The sequence below is a fragment of the Vipera berus genome (assembly GCF_964194415.1).
Source record: "Vipera berus genome assembly, chromosome: 6".
NCBI classification, from domain to species: Eukaryota; Metazoa; Chordata; class Lepidosauria; order Squamata; family Viperidae; genus Vipera; species Vipera berus.
The window spans coordinates 14,207,620-14,235,136 of NC_138208.1; the positions used below are offsets into that span (position 1 = coordinate 14,207,620).

The window sequence follows — 27,517 nt, forward strand, 5'->3', positions numbered from 1 at the left end:
AGATGCAGCTGACCTGTTTTTCCAGAGGCACACAGCAGGTGATGTGTTGTGTTTGTTCCTATATTTTCTGAAATCTGTTGGGAATTTAACATCCTACGTCTACATCTGCGTCCTTCAGAAAACGAATCCTAGAGGAAAACCTTGCCATTTTCTCCAAATGTCCACCACATTGCTCAAGGCTAGTGAAAAACCAACAGCCCCCTTAACAAAGAGGCAAGTAGATGCTCTGAGTCTCTTTCCTTCACTTTGACCTAGATTCCCCAATTTGGCTTGTTAAACTGGGGTGGGTGGGAAGAGACAGGTCACAGCTCATCTCTGCCAGGCCATTTGCATGGAAAAGAAAAGATGATAAAAAGATTAAAAAAGGAGGGAAGTTGGGAGATGGTAGAAAACCCTCTACCTGTCAAAAAAATGGAAAGACAAGCGTTTTAATCTGTTGAGTACATAGCTGGAAAACATGTATCCCATTTGATATACAAAGTAGATTTTGCCTCCATTCCTTTCATGTAAACACTCCCTTAATATTCTAATGAAATTACCTTCATTAATAAAATTGTAGTTTTTCCCAGCGTGTTGGGACTTCAGTGAGACCTCTGCAGGAGCTTGTGGGAAAATCTGCTGTAGAGTACTGAAAGAGAAAGTTGCCAATGTGTCTTGGAGAATAATTCCCCTTCTACCTTGGCCTTTTGACACAAATATTACCAGCCAGACATCCATTCAAGTGGAATAAAAAAAAGGGGGAGGGAACATTGTCTCTCTGCCCTTTTATCCCAAGAGAGAGGTTATATGAGGACAGGGTTCCAAGAGCAGCAGGGGACCCAAAGCCTACAATCCGTGGCATTTTAGGTTTACTATATATGTTGATCATAGAATGGTGGTTCCCGCAGTAGAGAAACTCAAGACTCCTCAAGACTGAGGAGAAACATCTTCAGCCACGTGGCTCAAAGTGCTGTGGAATGGATGGAAGAGAGATCTTCTAGTGTTGGATCCTGCAACATTATTCTGGGACACGTGTATTTGCCTTCATTCGTTAAGAATCTCATTGTCAAAGTACATGTGTGTAGTTTATGACAGATTCTTCTCTAGGCCTCCACAGCCATCCTCTACCTGTAACATTGCCACAACCTTCCTAACTCCCAGCCTTTTTGAAGGAGGAAGCTTTGGGATGGCATTTTCAGCACAGAACGTGAGGTCACTATAACGTGAAGAAAAACACCAATGTTTTTATGGTACTGTGAGGAGTCCACAGGGAAGGCATCAAGAGGCTGATTACATCCATGAGATCAACGTTCTGCCTTTTTTGATGTGCTGACATGCGTGGATGGGGCTTTGATTGCCTAACTGTGGCTATCTTGTTTTTTCTGATGCCCCTGCCAATCCCCGCTAGGCTGTTATGACAAACACTTAAAAAATGTTGAGGTGACATGTTTAGCCAGTGTGTGATCTCACCAACAGAAGAAGTGGTTTTCATAGGCAGGTTTCATGTTGCTGCAGCACCAACGGCTCAAGCGTCCATCAAATTCAGCATAGTCTGTAATATGTCCAAGAATCCCCACACACCCATGACCTCCCCTTATTCCTGGGCCTGCATCTCTCGGTTAACTTCATCTTCTTCCATTTCACAGGACCCCTAAATCTAGTTATGAACCATCTTACAATAAATACTGTAAGCCAGTGAACACCTCCAAAGTGCCATATCACTTCCTGCTCATATAAAAGCCTCTGTGTACAATATTGCGGTGGCTCAGTGGGTTAGGACGCTGAGCTTGTTGATCAGAAGGTCGGCAGTTTGGCAGGTTGAATCCCGAGTACCGCGTAACAGAGTGAGCACCTGTTACTCGTCCCAGCTTCTGCCAACCTAGCAGTTCGAAAGCACGTAAAAATGCAAGTAGAAAAATAGGGACCACTACGGTGGGAAGGTAACAGCGTTCCATGCACCTTTGGCATCTAGTCATGCTGGCCACAAGACCACGGAGACATCCTCGGACAAGCGCTGGCTCTTTGACTTTGAAACGGAGATGAGCATCGGCCCCTAGAGTTGGAAACGACTAGCACGCACGTGTGGGGGAACTTTTACCTTTACCTTACAATATCAGCTTGAGTACAGACACAGACTCAGTTTGCCTTTTTTATTTCACAAATCTCTATTAACATGATCTACTAAGACAACAATGGTAAAGTGGAATTATAACTGCAATTAATGATGGTTGAACTTTATTTGTACTCTTTTTTTAAAAAAAAACTATCCCTAGTTTTTTTTATCACCATTATCCTTCCAGATGCGGTAATTGAGCAGAGAGGCAAACGCCAACCAAGCTATGTATGGATACATCAAACATGCTGCACTTTTGTTCACATGATACCAAGCCACTGTTGTAGCCGTTGCTGCTCCTGTCATGAGTAATATAGTGACCAGCCCCTGAAACAGAAAAATAAAGATGTATTTACTCTTGAACTAAAAGTAACAAAGAACAGCATTACGTTTTGTTTTGTCACCATCCTCTCCTAGCAGATAGCATTAACCTGGTCATTACTGCCCCCCCCCTGCAACGGATGGACACAGCTGGGACAAGGGAAGCCAAGACAGCAGCCAATTTAAGTAAAGACCAGTAGGAGGTGACAGTGAGAAATTTGGGCTGGTCCCAGAGAGGCTGTTTGGGGACTCACTTATTCTCTCTCAACTCAATCCCAGAATGGTTGTGGGAAAGAATGGAAGAGGCAGCGCTGCTTTGAGTTCCTGGAGATCCACCAAAAAAAAATCTGTCAGTGAGGCAAGAGGGTGTAAAATTGAAAGCCAGCTGGAAGCAACCAAAGAATTAAATAGGGGCTGCCTTTTGCACTGGATGGAAAGTCTCAAGGGGCATAGGGACGGCGAATGCAGACCACTGCTTGTAGCAAAACAATTCATCATCTGCTGGATTACAAACAGGTGGCCCCTCATTCCCACTCCTCCAGAAATGACTTGTACAACCTCACAAGCCTTAGTAAATTTCAGGTGTACATTTCCCTGCTTCTCTTAAATCAATCTGTGTATATAGAAAAGGTGCTTTAGGAGATACATTAAAACTGCCATGTCCTTTAGAACACAGAACATGGAATAACAGGGTTGGAAGGGATCTTGGAGGTCTTCTAGTCCAATCCCCTGCTCAAGCAGGAGATCCTATGCCATTTCAGACAACTGGCTGTCCAGTCTCTTCTTAAAAGCCTCCAGAATGGGGCACCCGTGACTTCCGAAGGCAAGGCATTTCACCGGTTAATTGTTCTCACTGTCAGGAAATTTCTCCTTGGTTCTAGGTTGCTTCTCTCCTTGGTTAATTTCCATCCATTATTTCTTGTCGTGCCTTCTGGTGCTTCGGAAAATAGGTTGATCCCCTCATCTTTCTGGTTGCCCCTCAAATATTGGATCACTGCTATCATGTCTCCCCTGATCCTTCTGTCACTAAACTAGACATACCCAGTTCTGGTAACCATTGTTCATACGGTGCTTTTTCAGGAGGCAAATGGACTCTCTTGTTTTTCTTTGAAGACGTTTCCCTTCTCATCCAAGAAGCTTCTTCAGCTGTGACTAGATAGTGAGGAATGGAAGGATTTATACTCCTCGCAGACAGCTGGCCATTTGCATTCTTTTAGAGAGTCATTGAGGCCACCTGGAGGTTTAGCTGTGTCCTCAGGTAATGTGTGTGGAGCCTTCTTGGCTGCAGGATGTTTTTTTTCATCCCTGTGTGCCTTCACTGTTGAAGGCAGGTGCAGACACAGACTCATCCCCAACAGCCTGGGCCTCCACAAGTTCAGGAAAGGCAGCAGTGGCATCTCTAAGAATGTTGGACAATTAAAGCAGTTGTACAAAACTGAGGAGGGACGCGGTGGCTCAGTGGGTTAGGAGGCTGAGCTTGTCGATCAGAAGGTCGGCAGTTTGGTGGGTCGAATCCCGAGTGCCGCGTAACAGAGTGAGCGCCTGTTACTCGTCCCAGCTTCTGCCAACCTAGCAGTTCGAAAGCACGTAGAAAAATAGGGACCACTATGGTGGGAAGGTAACAGCGATCCATGCGCCTTTGGCGTTTAGTCATGCCGGCCACATGACCACGGAGACGTCCTCGGACAAGCGCTGGCTCTTCGGCTTTGAAACGGAGATGAGCACCGGCCCCTAGAGTCGGAAACGACTAGCACGCATGTGCGGGGGAACCTTTACCTTTACCTTACAAAACTGAGGACAATGTGTCACAGTTTGGATTTTACAGTAATAACAGAGTTGTGTTCGTCTGCCAAGCATTAATGGGAATCTCATTAAGCCCATCAACTCCTTCAGACCGGCTTTCCCCTGCCTGCTGAAGCAATAAGCAGAAACTTCTTAAGAAACTGGGGCTTCCATGGAGGAGCTTTCAATGGACGAAAGCCTTGCCCTCTCCTTTAATCTCAAGCCAAAGATTTCATCATGCCTGGAAGGGCAGGGACAAGTCAGGGCAAGGGAAAAGGGAGCCAAGTGCAAACTCAGTGAGGGCAAAGAATAGTTTAATATGCAAATACTCGTGCATTTATATCTTTTATGTAATTATACCTCACACAATTCTTAGTGGTCAACAACCATTATAATTTACATCAAACAAATGCCTAATCATGGAATAATGTGGTTGTAAGTGTCATCCAGAAGGTTGTTACCAATACAACCATTGTCACTTCTATCAGAAGGCTGATATCCAGAGAGCTGTGGTCATCTGGAAGAAAGAACACCTTCAAGCCTCCTCTTTTCCCCAAACAGGGTAGTAAACATTGTATTTCTACCAATCAAATGGCTGATATTTCTAACCGGAAGACCTTGCTACTTTATGTAAATAGTAACTCTCTGAATATGGAGATTCCTTTAAGCACCTGACTAATAAAATCCCACCACATCTTCAGACTTCCCCTTATGAGGGGCCCTTGGTGCTATCTGAGCTTGGTTGTTTTCTTGTGGATGTTTCATTACCCAGATAATATTATTAGGATCAACACTAATGATGTTACCTAGTTTGGGTAATGAAACATCTGCAACCAAGCTCAGAGAGCATCAAGGACCCCTCATTTCAAACCTGAGCTACAAATATTTTCCTTTACTAGTTCCCCTTATGATCCTAAATCCTAAAAGCAATGCTACAGCTAGCAATCTTCCATCATTGTCCCTTGGGTTAATTTATCAAAGCAGCCCATTACCATTTATTGCACACTTTCTGAGCAAATACCCTAGTTCAAGTGTTCTATTTTTCCCCCCTAAGAAAAACAGTACAAGACAATTTTTAAAAATCCTACCTGTATATTAAATGAATGTTGAATCTTCCTGGTCGGCAGACTGTAATTTGTAGGAAGCCTAATGATTGTTTAGGCATTACTATGGTAGACAAGCCATTGTATTTTAAAAGTCAGGTTTGCCACAACCATATATAGAACATACTTAGCATTATTAGTAGCATTTGAAAAGTGTAATTTGAACGATGGGCCAGAAGGTTTATTTATTTAAAAAGGAAACTCAGTTGGCCCAAGCTCTGAAATAAATAGCAATTATTGTGGCACATAAATTGTTGTATGTTGTGTTGTATTATCCTGAACCCCCCCCGCCGCCCCCCTGCACAACTCAAGGCTCCTGAGCCAATGACATGCACAGTGTGCATATATTTACGGAACTTACCAATCCTATTTTGTGTTGTCCAAAAAAGATAGATGTCCATGACCAGTTTAAGGCTAACTGTCCCGCATACAGCCCAAGCGGAGCAAAGGACTTTTCATTGAAACCTCCCAAGTCCCTCCATACCAGGTAAGATCCATATCTATAAGGATGGAAGAGATAGTCAGAAAATAAACTAGAGATGGGGATTTTTTTTAAGTCTAACAACAAACTTGTAGTTTAAATCCGTGCGTTTACAGTACTGAAATCATTTGGAATATACGTCAAAGAGATATTTTCATTTTTTTTGTCTACAATTCATTAGAAAAATACTGGTATCATATGTCTCTCTCCACAATCCTAATCTCCAAGCTCAATTCTGTTCCTGCACATAAAGTACTCCTGCAATTTGCATAATAACCAAGTTAATCATGACCATGGCATTTTCCCGAGGCTCACTTTTTTAATCTATGGTGTCTAATCTCTGGGATTTCTTTGATTTTCCAGTTGAGCACTAATTAAGCTCGACGCCATTTTTTCAAGATCAGCCAAGATCAAAGGCACCCTCAAAGCAAACTCAACTGCTGCTTGCATAAACCTGTGCAGGCAGTGGTATAGAACTCATTTCTCACAACCTCCCAGTCTAGCTTAGTAATTGTCCCTCCGATATTAAATAGGACCAGCTCAGTTTAAGATTTTTGAGATCAGCCTAAATCAGCTACATGCTATCAGGCAAGCCAGGCTTTTCCTTGGGTAGTGCATTATCTAGGATTTCAGCTAAATACAGAAGCTGGAAAATGGAGCATTTTGAACTGGGATCTCCCCTAAAAAGTGGCCTTGATGCACATATTTAATCCTTATTCACAGGGCTTTTCTTTTTTGTCATTGAATGCTCAGAATGGAGTTCCAGCACCTTTTTTGGATGGAACCTTGTTAGGGTAGGCAAGGCGGGTTGTATGACATGTGTGAGTTCCGGCACCTTTTTCTTTTACAAAAAAAAGCACTGCTTATTCAGATGTTAACATGAAATTATTATTCTACAAGTACTGTAGGAGGAGATATCCTACCTAAAAAACAGTGAAAGTAATTCTCTTTTAGATGACACTGTTTCATTTTTCCCCCTTCAGATGGTGCTGAAAGATGCATTCTAAGACAGAAGCAACCACTTTGGGAAATGAAGAATTTTTCCTCCGTTTCACTTTCAGACCCAAGATAATCTCCCACTGAAGCATTAACCACCAACCCCTGAATGACAGGCGTTTCAAGAATGGTTTTCTTCTTGAAACTCCTAGCATTCAGCGATTGTTGGTTAATACTTTTAATGGGAGACTACTATTCCAGGAAATCCCAGGACTCTAGTTTAGACTGCCACAAAACACCCAAGGAAGCAACTTGGATATATTCACTAAATTAGCAACAGTTGAGTTTACCTCAAAGGGGACTTGACTTTTTACACAGTAAGAAAACAATTTGCATCTGGGTTAAAGAAAGGAGCTGTAACAGAGGCTTACCCAAAAAATGAAGTGAAAAAAGTGAAAGAAAACATAGTAACAACCCTTAAAATTTCAGAATTAAAATTAGAATAAAGACGCAACGGAAGGCAATAATTATGCAAAGAACTTAAGGAGAACTAAAACCCCAAAATTCCTGGCACTGAAAAGAAGTTCAAAATGAGTCCTGCCTGAAATAAGGCATCCTGTGACTCAAGTAACCTGTCATTTGGGTCTCTTCATCTGAACCTTTGGGCAAAAAAACATGGAAGGAAAAGTAATCGGCAATGATATGACTCCAAACCAGGTACTATAGGTACTATATCATCAACATGTAGTGCAGGGGTAGGCAACCTTGGCTCTTTTATGACTCGTGGACTTCAACTCCCAGAATTCCTGAGCCAGCCATGCTGAGGGAAGAGGGAGAGGTTTCCAAGCTGAGCCATGCTGGCTCAGGAATTCTGGGAGTTGAAGTCCACGAGTCATAAAAGAGCCAAGGTTGCATACCCCTGCTCCAAACTATTCAGGATGCTGCAATTCCCCAATGTGTGTCAATTTAGTATTGTCACTTGTAATTACTTGTTTTTTCCTTGAGTGCTACTTTACCCCTGGGCGAGTATCCTAGGGTGACTACGTTGACCTACTAATTTGTTTAATTAATTAAATGAATAGCAGCATCTTGAACTGACCTCAATCTCAAGTTAAAAGCCAAGAAGGCAGGCTACTGTTATTGCCAGGCCTGATATCAATTAACCACGTGCACAGAAATTTTAGAAATTGCCCCGTAATTAACCAAACAAAAAAAATTGCTTACCCCATTGATGTATATAACATTCCCCACACAGGTCCAAACACCCAGTTTGGTGGACGCCAAGGTGGCAGTTTCAGGGATCTATACCAGTTCATTTCCCTCTTGACCACTGGGGCTGTCAAAAAACCGCCTATATTAGGCAAGAGTGTGAAGCCAACAGCTGGGATCCACGATGAAACGCTTTCCATTATGGCTCCTGAAATGAAGGCACCTGGAAAACTGAATGAGAATAGATTTTGCCAGTGCTTTTTTATATATATATATATAAAAAAGGTGCCGGAACTCACACACGTCATACAACCCCCCTTTGCCTACCCTACAAGATTTACCTTTGTAGTTGAAAAAAACACCGTTCAATTTTTAGTGTATCTAAAAGACTAGGATTTTGTTCAAGGTAAGTTAATACTATTAATGTTACCATGCACTGTGTGGCTTTAAATTACAAGAAGGCATTTTATTAATCTTTTGGGACTTTTACCACTGGCATACCCATTTAGTTTAATGAGTGGAAATGTCAGCTTTCTAGGTGGAGTGAAATTGGCCCAATAAAACCAAATTTGGTTGCTTGTAAAAGATTGAATTATTTTTAAGAAGTTGTCAAGCAAGGTGGGAAAAATTTACATCTGGAGTTTAATATGGATATTGACGTGAAACAAATTAAAGTTGAAACTTTGTCAGTGAACAGATTACTTTTAATTTACCTTTAAGTTAAACCCAATTTAATGAATACATCTGATTAAACCTCATATTGTAGGTCTACCTTTACATCTGACCAATACATAATTAATATATATTATTAATAATAAAACCTCCAAATCACAGGACATTGACTTTATTTTTATTCTTCCCCTCTGCAGTTTGAATATAAAGCAGGAGTCTTCAAAGTTGGCCCTTTTATGACTTGTGGATTTCAACTCCCAGAATTCCTCAACCAGGCATGCTGGCTGAGGAATTCTGGGAGTTGAAGTCCACAAGTCATAAAAGGGCCAACTTTGAAGACCCCTGATATAAAGCATAAAAGACGAAAAATATATTTTCGTAGACATGCCAGCCTTTGAACTACTCAAGGAACCAAAACAGCAAAGTTTCGCTGTCGGGCAAACTTCCACACCAGCTGCCTTTCTTTCCTCTCGCTTTGCCTCTTTTTAACCTCACACCCCACCTTCTGGAAGGGAAGGCAAAAGGCTTACTCGCACTCTCGTGAAAGAGGGCCTCCATGTTTATGTGTCTCCCACTGCCACCATCAGCTTCCACCACACCACGTGGTCTGACCCAGCCAATCAAGCCACGCTCTGGCTGTGGTACTCCAGTGCCTCTTGGCTTCTCCTAGAACAGGGTAGGCAACCTCGGCTCTTTTATGACTCGTGGACTTCAACTCCCAGAATTCCTGAGTCAGCTATGCTGACTCAGGAATTCTGGGAGTTGAAGTCCACGAGTCATAAAAGAGCCGAGGTTGCCTACCCCTGTCCTAGAGGAAGCAGACAGCGCCGGGTGGGGGGAAGAGAACCCTGCTCACACCATACCGCCAGCAGAGCATTTTCAAAAGCAAACGAGGATAGGAAGGGCAACAATAGGAAAAGAATGCAACTCTGGAAAATTCATAAGCAAAACACCTTCAGCTACAGCTCCCACAGAAGGCTGGAGTTGATGGAATTAGAAAAACAAAGACTCCTAAACTCTACATTCCCCACCCAGCTCCAAGGACAGGACATGACCTCCAAGCCACAGTAGGAGTCAGGCAACAATAATTAGAATAGCAAAGGGGCACCTTAAAGCACAGGTCAAAGTACATTTCACAACCAACAGGCATCTGTTTGATTCAAGGTGCTGGTGATGACCTATAAAGCCCTAAATGGCATGGGTCCTGATTATCTCAGGGAGCACCTGCTGCCAGCATCAGCCTCCCAGCGTCCTGTGCGCTCCCACAGGGAGGGCCTCCTTAGGGTTCCGCCGGTTAGGGAATGACGGCGGATGGTTCCAAGGGGGAGGGCATTCTCTGTGGGCGCGCCTGCCCTATGGAATGAACTGCCGGTAGAACTTCGGACTGCCCCAGACCTTTGCTCGTTTTACCGGGACCTTAAAACTTGGTTGTTTGATCTTGCTGGCCTGGACTGAGGGGGTTTTAATTTAATTTAAATTTAATTTAAATTTAATTTAAATTTAATTTAAATTTAATTTAAATTTAATTTAAATTTAATTTAAATTTAATTTTAATTTTAATTATTTTAATTTTAATTTAATTTTAATTTGTTTAATTGTGGGTTAGTCTTATTTAATTCTATTTTAAAGTGTACTTATTTGTATTGTTTTAACTCGCCCTGTAAACCGCCCTGAGTCCTTCGGGAATAGGGCAGTATATAAAATCAATTAAATAAATAAATAAATAAATCTCAAATACAAAGCCCAAAGAAGGTATAAATACCCACCCACTCTCGACTCCATTTTGTCAGCTGTCCCAGAACTGCACGCTGTTTCCGGTACTGCTCATCATTAAACCTTCTTTCCTAAGCAGCTAGCCTTCATTTTATTTCCAGTATCTTAGCCTCTATTTTATTTACTCCTGGCTTGGAACTGGACCTGATTTTTCTTTCAACACTGTGGACACAGTATACTTAGACTTCAGTAAAGCAGTCAACCATGGCTTACTTCTTGACAAGCTAAAGAAGTGGGATCGATAATACCACTACTAAATGGACTTGCAGGTGGCTGACCAATTGCAAGCAGTGTGTAGTCCTCAATGGAACTACATCTACTTGGAGGGAAGCATACACTGGGCTACCCCAAAGTTCTGCATGGTCCCAGTGCTCTTCAACATCTTCATATATGATCTAGATGAAGAGATAGAAAGGGAACTTGTCAAATTTGCAGAGGGCACCAGGCTGCAGGGACTTGCCAACACTTTGGAAGATAGACTCAAGATTTAAAAGGATCTTGACATATTTGAGCATTGGGTTCTATCCAACAAAATGCAGTTCAATGGTGAGAAAAGTAGGGTCCTGCACTTAAGACAGGAAAAAAAAACATCCAGGCACAGAATAGACAATACCTGGCTCAATAGTAGTAACTATGAGAGGGATTTCTGAGTCTGTCAACCATCACTTAAGTATGAGCCAGCAGTTGTGCTGCAGCTGCCGAAAAAAAAACAGTGCGGTCCTAGGCAGCATCAACAGAGGGATAGCATCAAGATCACAAGAAGTGATAGTACCACTCTATAATGCACTAGTGAGAAGACATTTGGAATACTGTGTCTAGTTCTAATTGCCATGATACAAAAAAGATGCTGAGACCATAGAAATAGTGCAAACAAGAGCAACAAAGATGATAAGGCTAAACTGTATAATAAACAATTAAGGAAACCAAGCCTTAACTAATTGAGTACGTTTAGTCTAACAAAGAGAATACCGATGAGAGTTCCCTTTGTGAGTCAGAAGACCATGCCAGAGTACTGTATAAGGAGTATTTGCAGAAGACTGTGAGCGCTTCCTAAAATACACAGCAAATGTGGGTACACAGCCCCAAGGAAACAATTGTATGAGCAACTGCAGGACTCCAGACTTGAGATCTGCGGCAGACTGAAAGCTAACTTTTCCCCATTTCCTCTAGTTGCTCAAACTTTTGAAGTATTTTTTGATTGAGAGATTTAAAACACATGCAGGCAGGCACACCAACGATCTTAAGTTCACAGCTTTCACTGTGAGAGTCAGAGATAGGATCCTGAGGAGGAAAACAGTTTACCTGCTATGGCTGCCACACTCCTCCACGTCTGGGCTGAAGGAGAAGAACGTGTCTCTTACAGGCACTTCAGAAAAATTGAGGTGTGGCTTAGAACGCCCCACGTATAGACGGTGGCCAGTTGCCAGAAGCTACACCCTTGCATGCTGGGGCGGTGCTACCATTACTGCATCCTTTTTAATCAAACATAATGAAGTCCAACATATTCTAAATATTACTATGAAAGTCATGTCACTAAATGTTTGCTGTTTAAATCATAGATTAAGATCAACTGATGCTCTAGGTATAGAAGTTAAGACACCCTCCCATTGACTCTAGGCAATACAGTGTAGAAACCTCTAATTTAATTAATTAATTAATTAATTAATCTAATTTAATTTAATTTAATTTTAATTTATTCTACAGGGGCCATTAATTTAATTTTCTTTTAACTTCTGTATTATTGTATGTTATTGTTGTTAGCCGCCCTGAGTCCTTCGGGAGATAGGGCAGCATATAAATCCCAATAATAAATAAATAAATAAATAATTCTTTATTCCACTTACCTCTTAACACTTGCATATCGAATTGCTTTATATCTATAGAAACGTATGTTTGTTTGTTTTTAAAGATAGGTTTTAAAAGATTTAACCAGTCCTAGCATACCAGGTATCTGCTCTGAAAATGTTGCTGGTCCAAACAGTATTAACAAATGTAGCTATAAATATTGCCACTAGGTTACATCTGATAGATATTTGTCACTTAGCACACCATATGTTAAAAATTCATCCTTGTTGTGTATCGATTGATCAAATGTCAATATATCCATTTTCATCTCATTTTTCAGTATCAGCATCTTATCCCCCAATTTTTAACGTTAGAGTTTCCCACAAACTCTTTTTTTTATCAGTGATTTGAACTACTTACAAAGTAAAGTAGGTTTTAAAAGATTTAACCAGTCCTAGCATACCAGGTATCTGCTCTGAATATGTTGCTGGTCCAAACAGTATTAACAAATGTTGTAGCTATAAATATTGCCACTAGGTTACATCTGATAGATATTTGTCACTTAGCACACCATATGTTAAACATTCATCCTTGTTGTGTATCGATTGATCAAATGTCAATATATCCATTTTCATCTCATTTTTCAGTATCAGCATCTTATCCCTCAATTTTTAACGTTAGAGTTTCCCACAAACTCTTTTTTTTATCAGTGATTTGAACTACTTACAAAGTAAACATTTTACCAAATATGGGAAAAATAAAGCAACTGAGAACACCATGTGAAGGACTTTAGATCTTCTGCACTGCTACCAGGAAGAATATACAGACATGTTTACAAAGTTGATCTGAACAAAGGGAGTCTTTTGCAAAGCTATGCCCATGAAATCTGGCTAGATAGAACATGATGAAGTTACCAGGAACTCCCAGAGCTGTAGGCTAGATTAGTAAATTGAACCACATCCTTACAAACAGCTGTCATGAAAACAACATGGTTGCATACATGAATAATCAAGTCTCACTTGATAGGGTTTTTTTTAAGTTCAATTCCATCAACTCGCACCCAATCTTGGTGATTAAACGGACGAATGGTTACTATCTTGGCTTATTCTTTTCCAGTCTGCAGCTCTTCCAAGAACATTTGATTTCTCTGGTTCAACAAATCCAGATTTCCACTTTCCTCAACTTTCCAATCGTAGGCATTTTTCTACTCTTATCAGTTGCTTGCATGTGTGTCCAAAGTATAAGTATCTACTTGATGATTGTTGCTTCAAGAGAGGAATCTTTTAGTCATGAAAGTCAGGTGGGTGGCTTACAGCCAGCCACCCCCCCCATCAGCGCAGTCTACCTTACAGGTTGTTTTTGTGGGGAAAAAGAGGAAGCAGTTTAGTATGTTCACCACCTTGAATTGAAATATGATAAAACAATAGTAACAATAATGTAATCTGGAGGCCCCCACCAATCCTGCTACCATCACTTTGCTCCTATCTGTCTTAGTTTACTTCAATAGCTGGTCATACACATTCCATCTTTTATGTTATCAAGGCCAATGGAAGAAGTTTGAAGCACAAAAGGAGACAGAAGGAACGGATAATTAATACTCCTGAAAGGCAGAATTATCTCATCGCTCAAACACCAGCAAGTCAAATTTGCCCGGTCTTGAGTTGGCTTTGTGACACACCAAGGTCCAAGAGAAAGAACTCCAAGGGCAAAGGGTGAAAAGTCAACAGAGGATGTCCCATCCCTACGAATAATCTCTCAAGTCCTTCAGTGCCTCAGAGCAACCTATTCTCCCCACATCCTCTTTTTTTTGGGGGGGGGTCTATAACAACTGGCCATGGTCGACTTGCCACAGCCGGCTTGCTGAAGGACAACTCACCATGGCCAACTTGCCACGGGGTAAGAGTTACACTAATATCGGAGAAATAATCCCATAGAATCATGAAAGAATGGGTGCCAAAGCAGGGACAAAATCAAATGCGAATGGCAAAAATTAAACTTTTTTTTTTAAAAAATTAATAATTAAATTGAATTGTTGAATTTTACCCGCAGCGAATTGGCTGTGGTGAATTGACCGTAGTTAATTGGCTGTGGAGAGCTGTCCCATTCAGTCCTCCTGGTGCTCCCCCCCCCAAGGCAAAATGGGACACCTTGCCCCAGCCAAATCACTGTGGCCAACTCACCTTGGGACAAGTTAACAATTCTATTTCATTATTTAAACTAAAGAAAAAATAAATAATAATTTCTGCCATTCCCATTTCATGCCTTGGTGGAGCAGTGGGCTAATGCCTCCTTAAGTAACACCAGCTGCCTGCCATTAGTGCAGGTTCGCATCCCACCAGGCTCAAGGTTGACTCAGCCTTCGATCCTTCCCAGGTAGGTAAAATGAGGACCCAGATTGTTGGGGGCAATAAGCTGACTTTGTAATAATGCCGCTTGGGGTGTTTGTGTGTGTGAAAGCCCTAATAAGCAGGCATATACATAGAATGAAGGCTACTGCTAAGCTTGTAAGCCGCCCCCTGAGTCTTCGGAGAAGGGCGGGATATAAATAGAATTAAAATAAAATAAAAAATAAAAAAATAAATAATGCTGCCGCTCCTTTGGCACCCTTCCTTTAACGCAGGGGTTTTCAAACTTGGCCCTTTTATGACTTGTGGACTTCAACTCCCAGAATTCCTCAGCCAGGCATGCTGGCTGAGGAATTCTGGGAGATGAAGTCCATGAGTCATAAAAGGGCCGAGTTTGAAGACTCCTGCTCTATTCCACTATTTCAGGGGTAGGCAAGCTCGGCTCTTTTATGACGCGTGGACTTCAACTCCCAGAATTCCTCAGCCAGGCATGCTGGCTGAGGAAGTCTGGGAGATGAAGTCCATGCGTCATAAAAGGGCCGAGTTTGAAGACTCCTGCTCTATTCCACTATTTCAGGGGTAGGCAAGCTCGGCTCTTTTATGACTTGTGGACTTCAACTCCCAGAATTCCTCAGCCAGGCATGCTGGCTGAGGAATTCTGGGAGATGAAGTCCATGAGTCATAAAAGGGCCGAGTTTGAAGACTCCTGCTCTATTCCACTATTTCAGGGGTAGGCAAGCTCGGCTCTTTTATGACGTGTGGACTTCAACTCCCAGAATTCCTCAGCCAGGCATGCTGGCTGAGGAATTCTGGGAGATGAAGTCCATGTGTCATAAAAGGGCCGAGTTTGAAGACTCCTGCTCTATTCCACTATTTCAGGGGTAGGCAAGCTCGGCTCTTTTATGACGCGTGGACTTCAACTCCCAGAATTCCTGAGCCAGCATAGCTGGCTCAGGAATTCTGGGAGTTGAAGTCCACGAGTCATGAAAGAGCCGAGGTTGCCGACCCCTGGGTAAGTTGATCGCCCCTGCCTTGGCGAAGGCTGTCTTCGGCGGGACTCGGCTCGCCCCGGGGACCGGATGACTTCGCCCGAGGGCCGTGGCCAGCCTAGGGAGACGCGCCCTCTTCCTTGCCTTCCTCGGATGGCTGCGGCGTGCGGGCCGAACGGCGTGCCCTAGCGATGGACGCGATTACGAAGAAGAAGTTCACGGCGCGCAGGTTTTTCTCCGTCTATCTCCGCAAGAAATCGCGCTCCAAGAGCTCCAGCCTCGGGCGCTTTGAGGTAAACGTCTCGGGGGAGCGGAGGCCGCCTGGCAAAAGTGAAAGGAGCTCCAGCCGGGCCTGGCTCCCCGGAGCCTTCTAGGCCGGGCAAAGAAGAGCGCCTCCGACTTGTGGCCTATGGAGTTTCCGGTCGGAGCGGCCCGAAGGAGGAGTCACGCTCTGTGTCTGTGTGTGTGTGTGTGTGTGTGTGGCGCGCCGTGGGGCCCCCTGCCGGATCCCGGCGCCGTCGAGCGCGCCCCCCCCAGATGTTGCGCCCCCCACGCTACGCCACTGCATTAGCGTAACCCTTAACCTGCAGCCAGTCGGCCGCGGGGAATTGTCACCCAATTGCCTTACTCCAGGACGCGCCGAGGCCGCGCTTGCGCCCGGAGCGACCTCCCGCTTTTGGGGAGCCGCGGAACCTCCCTTGCCGGCGAGCCTTTTCTTGCTTTTTTGCGGAAGTTTTGAAACGAGGGAAACCAGAGCTGCGGCAGAGCAAGCGGCCGGGCCTACTTCCGATGCCTTTGCGCGGGGCCACCATGGCGGTGCGGGTGGCTGCTCGGCGCTGGCTCAGCCGGGAGCCGTTCATTCGGCCGGCCGGAGCCGAGGGGGGATCCGGCGTGCAGCAGCTGTTGCAAAACGCGACCGTCGAGGTGGAGGAGGAGGAGAAGAAGAAGCGGAAGGTGAAGCGCGCCCCCGAGAACACCTCCGTGTTGCTCTTTCCCGGCCAGGGCAGCCAGTTCGTGGGAATGGGCCGCGGGCTGCTGCGCTACCCCAACGTCCGCCAGCTTTTCCGCGTGGCCGAGGCCCTGCTCGGCTACGACCTCTGGCGCCTCTGCCAGGCCGGCCCCAGCGCCCAGCTGCACCGGACCGTGCACAGCCAGCCCGCCGTCTTTGTCTGCTCTTTGGCTGCCGTGGAGAAGCTGCACCACCAGCGGCCCTGGGTGAGGAGGGTCCCTGGCGAGGGCGGCCGTGTGGGAGACTCCCAGCCCCATAAGGAGAGGAACGAAAAGAAGCCGAAATCTTGGGGGAGAGAGAGAGAAAGAGAGAGAGAGAGACCATCCCGGAGCCTTTCGAGCAGCTCCATTGCCAGGGATGGTCTCAGCAAGGGGGCTGGACTAGAAGACCTCTAAGGTCCCTTCCAAGTTCTAGGATTTTGAGCTGTTGCTGCGGCAGAATCCACCCAAGCTGTTTGATGGGGTTTTTTTTAAATGACGTAGGTTTAAGGGAGTGTTCCCCCCCAAATCCACTCCTACAGTGGTTTAAAGTGAAGTACGCAAAATAATCTTTTCTGTGGGAGGAGGAGGAGAAACCATTAAGCCTTTGGCACCTTATTATCTCAGCCAAAAATCAGGATCCTCCCTGCAAAGGTGTGGAACTTGCTTAAGCGTTAATTTTCTCGCTCAGGGGAACTTGCTGGTAAACTCTGAAGAAGCAGATGAGACAAACTTGGATCCAAGCTGCTTGGGGAATATCAATCAAAAGGGTTAAAAAGGCTAAGATCAAAACTATTGCCATCCAGAGAGAAGCTGTAGTATCTGGAAAATAAGCCAGATGAAGTGGTGGAGAAACCTAAGCAAGTGTGTTCTCTCTGGAAACAGACAGTGGCAGCTAAACATATTACAGAAAGTCAGCCTGAGAAACTTAACTCATGCTGCTGGAATATATTTAAAATTGGAATTTTAAAAAACTTTCAAAACTCTATGGCAACCCCCCCCCCCATTTCTTAAAATTGCAAGATAAAAGCTGAATGACTTACAGGTAGTTCTTGCGCCACTTGTTCAGCGACGGTTCAGTTTCCACAGCCTTGAATGAGGGGTACTTATGATACTGTAGTAGTTCCTTGTAGTTGTGACTCTCACAATGTCCCCTGGATCGTGTGGTTGTAATTCAGCCACTTGAAAAACAGTATCCACAGTCATGTGATTGCTGTTTGTGGAATGAGGAAGCTGGCAGAGATTGGTAATCACATGGGTGTGGGATGTGTTCACACTTTACAACAGTGTTGATCAGTGAAAGTTGCAACTCCCAATTATAATTGTTAAGTGATGACTACCTGTATATGACAAACAGATTTACACCCACTTACTAAACAGCTGTGATTATTTGGGTTTATCAGGGTTTGTTTCTTTGCCTGCTGTTTTGTAAAGTGTATAAATCTGTATTTTTAGGGGGGAAAATACTAGCCTCAAACACATATTTTACTAGACAGTGCTTAACTGAGACATTAATCAATCTGAGAGTTCAGAGCTGAAAATAGAAATTTGAAAACTCTACTGGACAGTTACAGAAGATATTTTATCATCATTTTCACCTATCTGAGACTAATGGGGAGGAAAAGATTTAAGTGCTATCCCATAGATGCTAAAGCATAAAGAAATGACATTCTCCTTGTTAGAGTAAAGCATTCATTCCTTAGTGTCTTAAGATTATACAAAAAACTCGTTTGCTTTCAGTTTAGAACATTTCTAGAAATTACACAGTTTAGCTTTCTGAATATGTGAGATCCTAAGTACTCTCTGAGCTTGGTAGTTTTCTTGCACATATTTCCTTACTAAACTGTATGACATCATCAGTGCCCTTCTGAACATGTTTTCAAAAGTGAAATTTTTAATTTTTACAGGTACTTGAGAGCTGTGTTGCAGCTGCTGGATTCAGCATTGGAGAATATGCTGCCCTTGTTTTCGCAGGAGCCATGGATTATGCAGAAGGTATAAAGCAAGTATCAGTATACAAAAATATTTTATTTTTCCTTTATTGTAACATTGGGATGCACGATTTTTGCTCAGCTTGGAGCTACACCATCCTGAACAACATTTTGACACTGAATTAAATATGTGCTTTAAAGGAATGCACATGAGGAATAAAAATTCTTCATATTATGAGGAATAAAACATTTGATTATAATTCTCATAAAATACAAAATATGTGAGTAAAAAAATTCTTGATTAGCAAAAATAAGAGGTGGCAGAATGAGGGAGATGGTAACAGTATCAAGAGGATACTGGAACCACCATATCTCCTACCAGGTTACACATCTATGGTTTAATATATCTGTGATATATTTGTTGATTCACATATTTCTTTTACAAATCGATCATATACAATAATCCTGATTTTATTTTTTCCAAGAATTCCAAAATGGAATTTCATATTTACTAATGTTAGATATGAAAAGTTGCTTATGATTACTTTTGTTGAAATGTGAAACTTATTGCAGAGTTCACTTGATGAAAAAAGCTGATGTAAAAGTGAAGCACAGGAATCATATAGTTCATAGACCTTACACAGAACATCTATGAAATCTTGCATCCATTTGGTACACATGAAATACGTTATATAAGCATTTATTTTCAGTACAGTTGTGCAGTTTTGCAAAAAAAAAATACTGAATATATATTATGTCAATATATTTAAAACACTGATCTTGAAAAATGGTTCTTGTAAAATTTTAAATTTAAAGTACAACATGAAATATTTAGTGCAGGTTTCTTGTAAAAAGTAATTCATGTTGGACATTCTATTAAATTATGGTCTATGGCAGGGGTAGGCAACCTTGGCTCTTTTATGACTCATGGACTTCAACTCCCAGAATCCCTGAGCCAGCCATGCTGAGGAGAAAGGGAGAAGTTTCTATGCTGAGCCGTGCTGGCTGAGGAATTCTGGGAGTTGAAGTCCACAAGTCATAAAAGAGCCAAGGTTGCCTACCCCTGGTCTATGGGAATCCATGGTTTAAGCTTTTAAATGTAAAGCTGTGCATCTTTTTTTGCTTCATGTCTTCTCATCACTTGGTTTCATTTGTCTCCAAAATAGAGCTGTATTTTGAAGTAAAGATAAAAGACATTTGTTTCAATGTCTGTTTTGCCTAGTCAGAAGTTATGTCTGCAAAGCTTCCTTTTAACTTCTGTTTTTTTATTTTTCAAAATCGAAATAAATAAGTAAAAAGCTATCACGTATGCAAGCAGACATTATTCCAAATCATGATTTCAACTTCCTTTACCATGGTTGGGTTTTCTCAAGTTCTCTGTGCAGGCATATGGGTATCCAGTTGTTTGGAACATGGCTCAAGATCCAAAACAAAACAAACTCACTTGGAATTCCAGCAACAAAGTTTTTATTTCAAAAGAAGCGTTTGCAAAGGCTTGGTGGACTGAAACACACACAGGAGTTCAGCCACCCCTTACAGAGCTGTTTAACACATTTTTATATCCTATCCCTGACGCAGATTCCACCTCTCCTATCGCACTCAACACCCCTTCCCTAATCATCCGACAAACTTTCCAGACCGCCTAAACCCACTGTCCCTCCCATGTTCCAGGAAGCCCCTTTGTCCATAGCCTATCTTTCACCATCTGGTGTTCTACAGGCCGCTCCTTACAATTTGTAACTTCTGCTTTTTGTATTTGTACTTGTTAATACTTAGATATTATTTCTGATCTTCAGTTGGCTTCTGCTTCAACCTTTAGACTCATTAGAAATTTCTGAATAATACTTTTATTCCTTCCACAGGTAATATTTATGTTGGTGCTGCCAGTGAAACAGGCCAGGTATCCTTGCATAACCATATATAGATAGCCCGGGAAAGCCTCAGAACAACTTCCTTAGTGCTTTGAAGAGAGGTGTTTTGGTTGTGCCAGCGTGTTTTTGCAAAATATCCCTGAAATGCTTTGCAAGCTTTAGCAATTGATAAAGTGAAAGTGTGGGGAAATATGGTACTGAAAGAAACCTGAACAAAACATACTTTCTGCGTTAGGGAATTGATTTAGATAAGTCTTTAAGATTCTTTTTATTCCTTACTTACTGTGATTTGCGGAAGGGAGACCTTTTACTTACGTTGATATATTTATTTTCCTTGGATCTTTCTTCCCAAACATTCATTGTGGTCCTATTTTCCAACCAGCATGGCTTGGAGCCCTCCAACTAATGAAGCTGGGCATGCATATCCCAAGAATATATTTTCCCAAAGAGCAACTACACTTTGTTTTTCTTCCTTGAAAACGTTTTGCTTTTTCTCCAAGAAACCTCTTCTGTTCTGAACTGAAGAAACTTCTTGGATGAGAAGCAAAATATTAAAAAAATAAAAAGATGTCTTTGAATCAGCAATACACCAAAAGTTTTGTCTGTTTCAAATACATCTTTGCCTCATGTGGGTCTATGTAAAGTATACTGATCCTTAACAGAGCTACACAGATATGAGTAAAGGCAACTGTAATCCCATATCTTCGGCATGTGAATTCTGTGATTGCCAAATGTGAAATGAAAAGGATTCCCCAGAGATTTTAAAGTTGGTGGTTTCCAGCCTTTTTCTTTATAAGAACTACTACATTGTTATTAGTATGTTTATAACTATCATATAAAGATGCAATTTAAAAAAATATAATAATTTCAATTTTGAAAACTACTTACCCATTTTTAAATACTCTATTTGTCAAATATATAAAGACCGTTGTTTCATACTGATGCTGTAAAAAGCATCATTGTTTAAATTCACAATATATTACATACATTTTTGTGAAACCATTACATAACTCTGAATACAATATAGAAGAAATATGTAAGAGTATATCATCTCTTTTTTTTCTCCCAATAACCACAGTAATTTGCAGAACAAATTGGGAACAATTTACATCAAATACTTCCAAGATTTCAGAATAACTGATCTGTGAATTCTGTGTAAATGAGTTTTACATTTTCTGCTGCTACCGCCATTTTTGCTCCGTAGCAACAATTAATCTCAAGCTTGGATAAGCTTCTTTATACAGATTTTTTTTCTTTTCTGCAGCCCTGTATGCTGTCAAGACACGTGCTGAAGCTATGCAAGAGGCCTCCGAAGTCATAGCAAGTGGGATGCTCTCTGTTATTGGCCGAAGAGATTCAGATTATAAAGCTGCTTGTTTGGAAGCTTGTGAATACTGCAAGTCAGTGGGCATAGAAGATCCTGTATGTGAAGTTTCAAACTACTTGTTTCCAGACAGCAGAGTCATTGCAGGACATTTACAGGTATTATTAAAAACAATTGTAGCTGACCGTGGAAAGATATTCGGAGAACAAGTCAACTTCCCCAACCTGAGATGCTCTAATTGCATTAATTAATTACTAATTGCAATAATTACTGTAATATAAACACTAATATAATATATACATATAAATACTAATTAAAATAATTAATTGATTGCATTAATTAAAAGTTCTAATTGCATGCCAAAACAACTAGATACAAAAAGTTTTTCCCTCCTCATGTCATCACTCTGCTGAATGCCTAATTCCCCCAGCACTGACTTATGTCTAAGGATATTTACGCATGTACTAGGGCTGTATTACTGTTATCCTGCTCATCTTTCCTATTACTTTCTACTCACATCACTTTGTTGTCTATATGCACACTGAGAGGTTATGCATCAGAGACAAATTCCTTGTATGTCCTATCACACTTGGCCAGTAAAGAATATTGTATTGTAAATGAGTTGGACTGTAATGTACTCTCCTGCTGGCAGGCTGGATGGATTTGTAAATTGGGGAGACCTAGCTGGGCTGACTCTTGATTCCTACTTTCTCATTTTGGCAGAATTAGTTGTCTTTACATTCAAAATATTCCCCCTCCCCAATATGTTTAGCATGCTAATGATTTAAAAAGAAAGAATGACAGTAGCTAAACATGACATAGTTCTCATATTATGCAGGACGTTTATAGGGAAACCATATTTATTTTCTGTAAAATATAATCTTTAATCAGGAATATTTATTTTAAAGGGTTTATTTTTGCCACAGACATCATTCCACGGTGCCTGGTACTTGGAAAGATTGATGGCCCCTTTTATAAAGATGAAGAACTATGGGCAGTTCTTGGATTAAAACCACTCATTCAAACAACTGTTCAAAGTTACTGTGGCACTATGCGAGAGGGACTTGGGACCAGTCCACAAAGTCACGGGTGTTGCAGCGTCCCCATAATCACATGATCCTTATTTGGGGACTTGGCAACTGGCTCACATTTACAGTGTTCCAGCGTGCTGCAGTCATGTGATGGTTATTTGTGACCTTCCCTGCCAATTTCCCATAAGCAAAGTCAGTGGGAAAACCAGTAGGAAGTTGCAAGTCGTTCCTACCTCTTTTTTGTCTGTGGCATCCATGCACCCACCTATGCACCATTTCCCTGCAGCACCAGCCAACCAATCTGCCAGTGGTACCTACTCATCTGCTGGCTTGTTTGCCTGCTGTCTCTTCCTATGATATGATTATGTGAGGTTCTCAGTTAACAACCTGTGTGGTCCTAAAGTTTCATTCACAATCAGGACTGTTAGGTTTGCCTGCAATAGGAGATGCACTCTCATGATATCATGCATCACATAGTATCCAAACTACATTTAAAGGCAGCCCACAACATGGTTTTTCTGTTCTCATGGTGAGAACATGTTAAGGCTTCTTATTTCTGGCCTAATTTTTAGTGCTTATACTAATATTGACCAGTTGCATGCTTCTGAAACATCTTTTTTGTTGTTGTTTTTCCTGGATCACATTTCACCAGCTGTTTATTCAGAATTCTTTAAAAAGTGAAGTATATTAAAGCAATTCTAGACGAGTGAAATAACTCTTCTTTTTTGTAATCTTAGGCTTTGGAATTTTTACAGAAAAATTCAAGAAAATTTTCATTTGCACGTGTAAAAATGCTGCCCGTGAGTGGTGCTTTTCATACCCGCCTAATGAAATCAGCAATGCAACCTTTATCTGAAGCTCTTGAATCAGTCAGCATCCAACAGCCTCTCATCCCTGTCTATTCAAATGTGGATAGCAAGAAATACATGCAACCAGAACAGATTCAGCATTATTTAGTGGAACAATTGGTTTCACCAGTGAAATGGGAGCAAATAATGCACAGAATCTATGAAAGGAATCAAGGAAAAAAGTTTCCATATACATATGAAGTGGGACCTGGAAAACAGTTAGGTGCAATTCTAAGAAGTTGCAATTTAAAGGCCTCAAAATACTATAGTAATATTGATGTTTCCGAAGATGAAACAAATGAAGAAACATAGAGATCCTTGCAAGAAATGGAAGGTCATTTGCTCCCTGCATAATTTCTTTGCACAGGTTTATTGCCGTGTCCAGAGCGAAAATATTGTCCATTGTCTTTTTGAACCTTTCATCAAATTAAGACATTTGCCTGTGAGTGCCTTACATGCAATGGTGGGATTCAGCTGATTCGCACCACTTCGGCAGAACTGGTAGCTAATTTTTTTGTTGCCCAGGCCCAGAATGGACTTCCGGAAGCGGCATCCACACAGAGAACCGGTTGTTCACATATTTGAATCCCACCACTGCTTACATGTATTTGGTACGTGCATTTAACAGGCCTAATTCCCCTCACCTAGTTGTCCTGGTGACACAAGTGAAGAGTAAAAACTACATTTGCAGACTGTGTGACCTAATGGAGCCTTTCTTCCTCCTGAGTACAGTGTAAGCTTATATGGCAACACTGGTATGTAGAACTAGTCTCTCCATTGCATGCAGTCACACTGTAAGCCTGGAGACTTCACTTCTGTCATTAGGAAAAGGGAGAAAATGGCTTCAACTCTTATGTTAAACATGCAAAACAATGGCTGAAAAGACACAGTTACTTATTGAGAGCAATTTTATTAAAAACAAATGTTTTTACAATGTTTTGTTCACTTTTCATATGTGTTGAGGTGTTTGGAAGAAAATTATTGTTTTGGTGACGGCAGCACGAATCTTGGATCAATCTGACTGGCTATGGCAATAGCTTTCTGAAATTGAATGTTTGAAAGGCAGTTAGATAATTTGCTACAGTAGTATAATAATTTGAATTGATCAGAATTCGGAGCTTTAGAAAGTCATTGCTTCAACAGTGTTCATAGGACTGTGTTCACTCCTGAACTAGAATTTTTTTTATTTAAGTAGTTACTCTGAACACTGAACTTAGAAATTCTAATTTTTTACATACAGATTTCCTTAAGGAACTGCTGAAGCTGAGCAAACAGAATTAGATGAGATTTGCCCAAGTGGCTTACCATATGTTGTGATTCCTCACCAGCCAGTGGATCCAGCAGCTGAGTCTGAGGAATCAGAGGAGGAAGAGGGGGCTGGAGTGACATCAGAGTCAGAGGGAGGCTCTGAGGAGCTCCAAGACTTACAGTCTGAGGAGGAGCCTGGCCCCTCTACTCGCTCTCTGGCTGAGACACAGCTGTGCTGGGAGTCTGAGTTGGACAGTGATGAATCACAGCTGGGAGATATCCAGGATGCATGAAAACGCCGGCAAGAAAAGAGAGTAGGCCAGAGGAGTGTAATGGGGCGGCTCCAAAGGCAAAGGAGAAGGCATTAGGAAGCCACGCCTTGGCTGAATTATAAAAGGGAAGGTGTGGGAGGTGCTGGTTGCCAAAGCCTACCGTTCGTGTTGAGGATCGAGTGTGAACTGTGTTTGCCTTGGACATTGACTCAGGTCTGTGAATAATAATAGAGGTTGGTTTTTCTTGCGGTTTCCTGCCTGCTTGTTGGAAGAGGGGTTTCTCCTTATGAGCATAACAAGGACTCACGTAGGCTGGGACAGAACACCATGTTGAAAAAAGTCACATTTTTTAAGTTCTCTGTAGGTGCAACAAGATATAAATATGGATAATCGAAATAAATATGTTTCTCAGTGTAACACTATTTCCAAAACAAAAGCAAATATTTTAATAACTTGATTCCCAGTGACCATATGGATATAGTCATGTCCTTTTGGGGGGGCAACAGTGGAAATGGAATTGCTTTTTTCGCAGTCAAGCCCTAGGATGGGTCCCCAATCTGGTCTGTGGCCTATTACTGGGCCGTGACCTTCTGGCCACTGGGCTGCAAAACAGGCTGGCCAGTGCACACACACACCCCAACTTGTGCGAGTGCCACTGCCACTATGCAAATGGGGTGCCGCCAGTATACAAGTGGGGTGCCGCATGGCAAAAACAGGGTGGTGCTATTGTTATACGGGCACTAGCACCGCCCCGTTTGCATCGTGTATGTTCGTGGCCATTTGTGTGGGGGGGGGCGCATGTAAAATGCTTCCCCCTGCATCTCCCTCTGGTCTGCCAACTGAGAAAGGTTCTGCCCTAGGATATCCTGGTAGCGTCACATCAAAATGCTAAGCAGGCTTGATCTTGTTTTGCTTTTTTTCCCCAGATCAGTCAGTCACAATAAGGTGCTACTGCTTAATTCTGCCTTGGTGGAGCAGTGGGCTGATGCCTCCTTAAGTAACACCAGCTGCCTGCAATTAGTGCAGGTTCGCATCCCACCAGGCTCAAGGTTGACTCAGCCTTCCATCCTTCCGAGGTAGGTAAAATGAGGACCCAGATTGTTGGGGGCAATAAGCTGACTTTGTAATAATGCCGCTTGGGGTGTGTGTGAAAGCCCTAACAAGCAGGCATATACATAGAATGAAGGCTACTGCTAAGCTTGTAAGCCGCCCTGAGTCTTCGGAGAAGGGCGGGATATAAATGTAATAAAAATAAAAATAAAAATAAAAATAAAATAACTCTGAAAACCTGAACACAGAATTTCCCACTTTTACCTCTTTCTCATTATTAAATGAATAAAATGAATATTGAATGCTCTCATGCAGGATATGTTATTTTTTGAGCTAAGTGTGTGAGATGTCTGGTACTGATTTAATCAGATACCCGAATCCAGTTACAGCTTAGTGTTAGGCACAAACCATGGTATTTATATATATGTTATGTATGTGCACTTTTGAGAGCAGGCAACAGAATTTAATTTTTAATGTGTGCCAGTTTGCCCACAGTAAATTATCATGCAGATTATTTTCCATTTTTCTTGTTTGATTGATGAGACATCTCTCAATAATATGCTGTCCACAGCACTCTGACCACAAAAAGTACAAAGATAAGTCCTTACTAAACCCTCCTAAGCAGAGATCTAAAGCTTCTTCCTGAAACATTATCTGTCTTTAATTTAGGAAATAATACATCAATTATGTGTCATTAAATCATTTTCAACTCCCTAGTAACCATAAATAGATTTTCTCCAAGATCCTAACTTGGTCCTAACCAATAGTGCAGCTATTGCCACTGTGACTGAATCCATCACTTGCCTCTTGGTTATCTTTTTTCCCACCTTTCCAGCATTATTAGGGCCTTCTTCACAAAGTAGGTCTTTGCATAATGTGTGTGAAGTAGGATAATTTGAGCCCAGCTGTTTGTGCCTCAAGGGGTAACTCTAGGTTGATTTGTTCGATAATCCATCTGTTTTTAGCTGTGCTTGATAGTCGCAGGAATCTTTTAACAGCAAAATTCAAAATTGTCAATTCTTCTTCGAGGTCCAGTTTTCACTTCTAAGAGTGTCACGGAAAATACCAGGGCTTACATGTTTCTGAACTTTGTAGATACAGTCAAATCACACTGAATATCTTTTCCAAGGACTTGGTAGCTGCTGTACCAAGTGCTAGTTTGTAACATATTTCTCAATTGTTTATTTTACTGTTGTTGGTTGAGCATAAAAGATGGAAGCTATCTATCACTTCAATATCTTCATTGCCGATTCTAAGACTGGTTCAACCTAGAACTAAAGAGAGATTTTCTTAGAGAACAGTTTGCCTCCAGAAGTTGTGGGTGCTCTATTATTGGAGATTTTAAAGAAGACATTGGACAACCATTTGTCTGGAACGGCATAGGGTCTCCTGTTTGATCAGGGGATTGGACTAGATAGACCTACAAGGTCCCTTCAAACTCTGTTATTCCGTTACTACAAATGTTCA

The 27,517-nt window shown here is 41.8% G+C and overlaps 2 protein-coding genes across 6 annotated transcripts; one reads left to right on the forward strand and one right to left on the reverse strand.

Moving 5' to 3' along the window:
- Window positions 1-2,115: 2,115 nt before the first annotated feature.
- On the reverse strand, window positions 2,116-17,676 carry TSPO (translocator protein). Of its 3 annotated transcripts, XM_081330150.1 has the most exons (5): window positions 13,174-13,321; window positions 10,363-10,764; window positions 7,940-8,155; window positions 5,660-5,798; window positions 2,116-2,419 (listed from the first exon to the last, which is right to left on the reverse strand). In XM_081330150.1, the coding sequence occupies exons 3-5, from the start codon at window positions 8,122-8,124 to the stop codon at window positions 2,249-2,251; spliced, it is 495 nt and encodes a 164-aa protein (XP_081186276.1). In that variant the 5' UTR covers window positions 8,125-8,155; window positions 10,363-10,764; window positions 13,174-13,321; the 3' UTR covers window positions 2,116-2,248. The 3 variants fall into 3 exon arrangements, with proteins under 3 accessions (XP_081186276.1, XP_081186275.1, XP_081186277.1); XM_081330149.1 differs by lacking the exons at window positions 10,363-10,764; window positions 13,174-13,321 and adding an exon at window positions 17,519-17,676; XM_081330151.1 differs by lacking the exon at window positions 10,363-10,764 and having other exon boundaries at window positions 13,174-13,319.
- Window positions 14,663-24,408, forward strand: MCAT (malonyl-CoA-acyl carrier protein transacylase). Of its 3 annotated transcripts, none has more exons than XR_014026756.1 (5): window positions 14,663-16,703; window positions 18,383-18,470; window positions 20,269-20,306; window positions 20,950-21,043; window positions 21,542-21,666. XR_014026756.1 is itself a non-coding variant. In XM_081330148.1 (4 exons), the coding sequence occupies exons 1-4, from the start codon at window positions 16,278-16,280 to the stop codon at window positions 23,790-23,792; spliced, it is 1,155 nt and encodes a 384-aa protein (XP_081186274.1). In that variant the 5' UTR covers window positions 14,663-16,277; the 3' UTR covers window positions 23,793-24,408. The 3 variants fall into 3 exon arrangements, 1 of the variants encoding a protein (XP_081186274.1); XR_014026757.1 differs by having other exon boundaries at window positions 20,950-21,093; window positions 21,542-21,656; XM_081330148.1 differs by lacking the exons at window positions 20,269-20,306; window positions 20,950-21,043 and adding an exon at window positions 23,370-24,408 and having other exon boundaries at window positions 21,542-21,759.
- Window positions 24,409-27,517: the final 3,109 nt, after the last annotated feature.

Bases quoted from the DNA above. Each gene is read 5' to 3' on its own strand.
- TSPO (XM_081330149.1), bottom strand. From the start codon at position 8,124: ATGGAAAGCGTTTCATCGTGGATCCCAGCTGTTGGCTTCACACTCTTG. The intron at 5,799-7,939 runs GTAAGCAATTTT...CCATCCTTATAG, and splicing joins ATGTTATATACATCAATGGG to ATATGGATCTTACCTGGTAT. The intron at 2,420-5,659 runs GTAAGTTCCGTA...TTTCTGTTTCAG, and splicing joins GACAACACAAAATAGGATTG to GGGCTGGTCACTATATTACT.
- MCAT (XM_081330148.1), top strand. From the start codon at position 16,278: ATGCCTTTGCGCGGGGCCACCATGGCGGTGCGGGTGGCTGCTCGGCGC. The intron at 16,704-18,382 runs GTGAGGAGGGTC...TAATTTTTACAG, and splicing joins TGCACCACCAGCGGCCCTGG to GTACTTGAGAGCTGTGTTGC. The intron at 21,760-23,369 runs GTATTATTAAAA...TTGTAATCTTAG, and splicing joins TCATTGCAGGACATTTACAG to GCTTTGGAATTTTTACAGAA.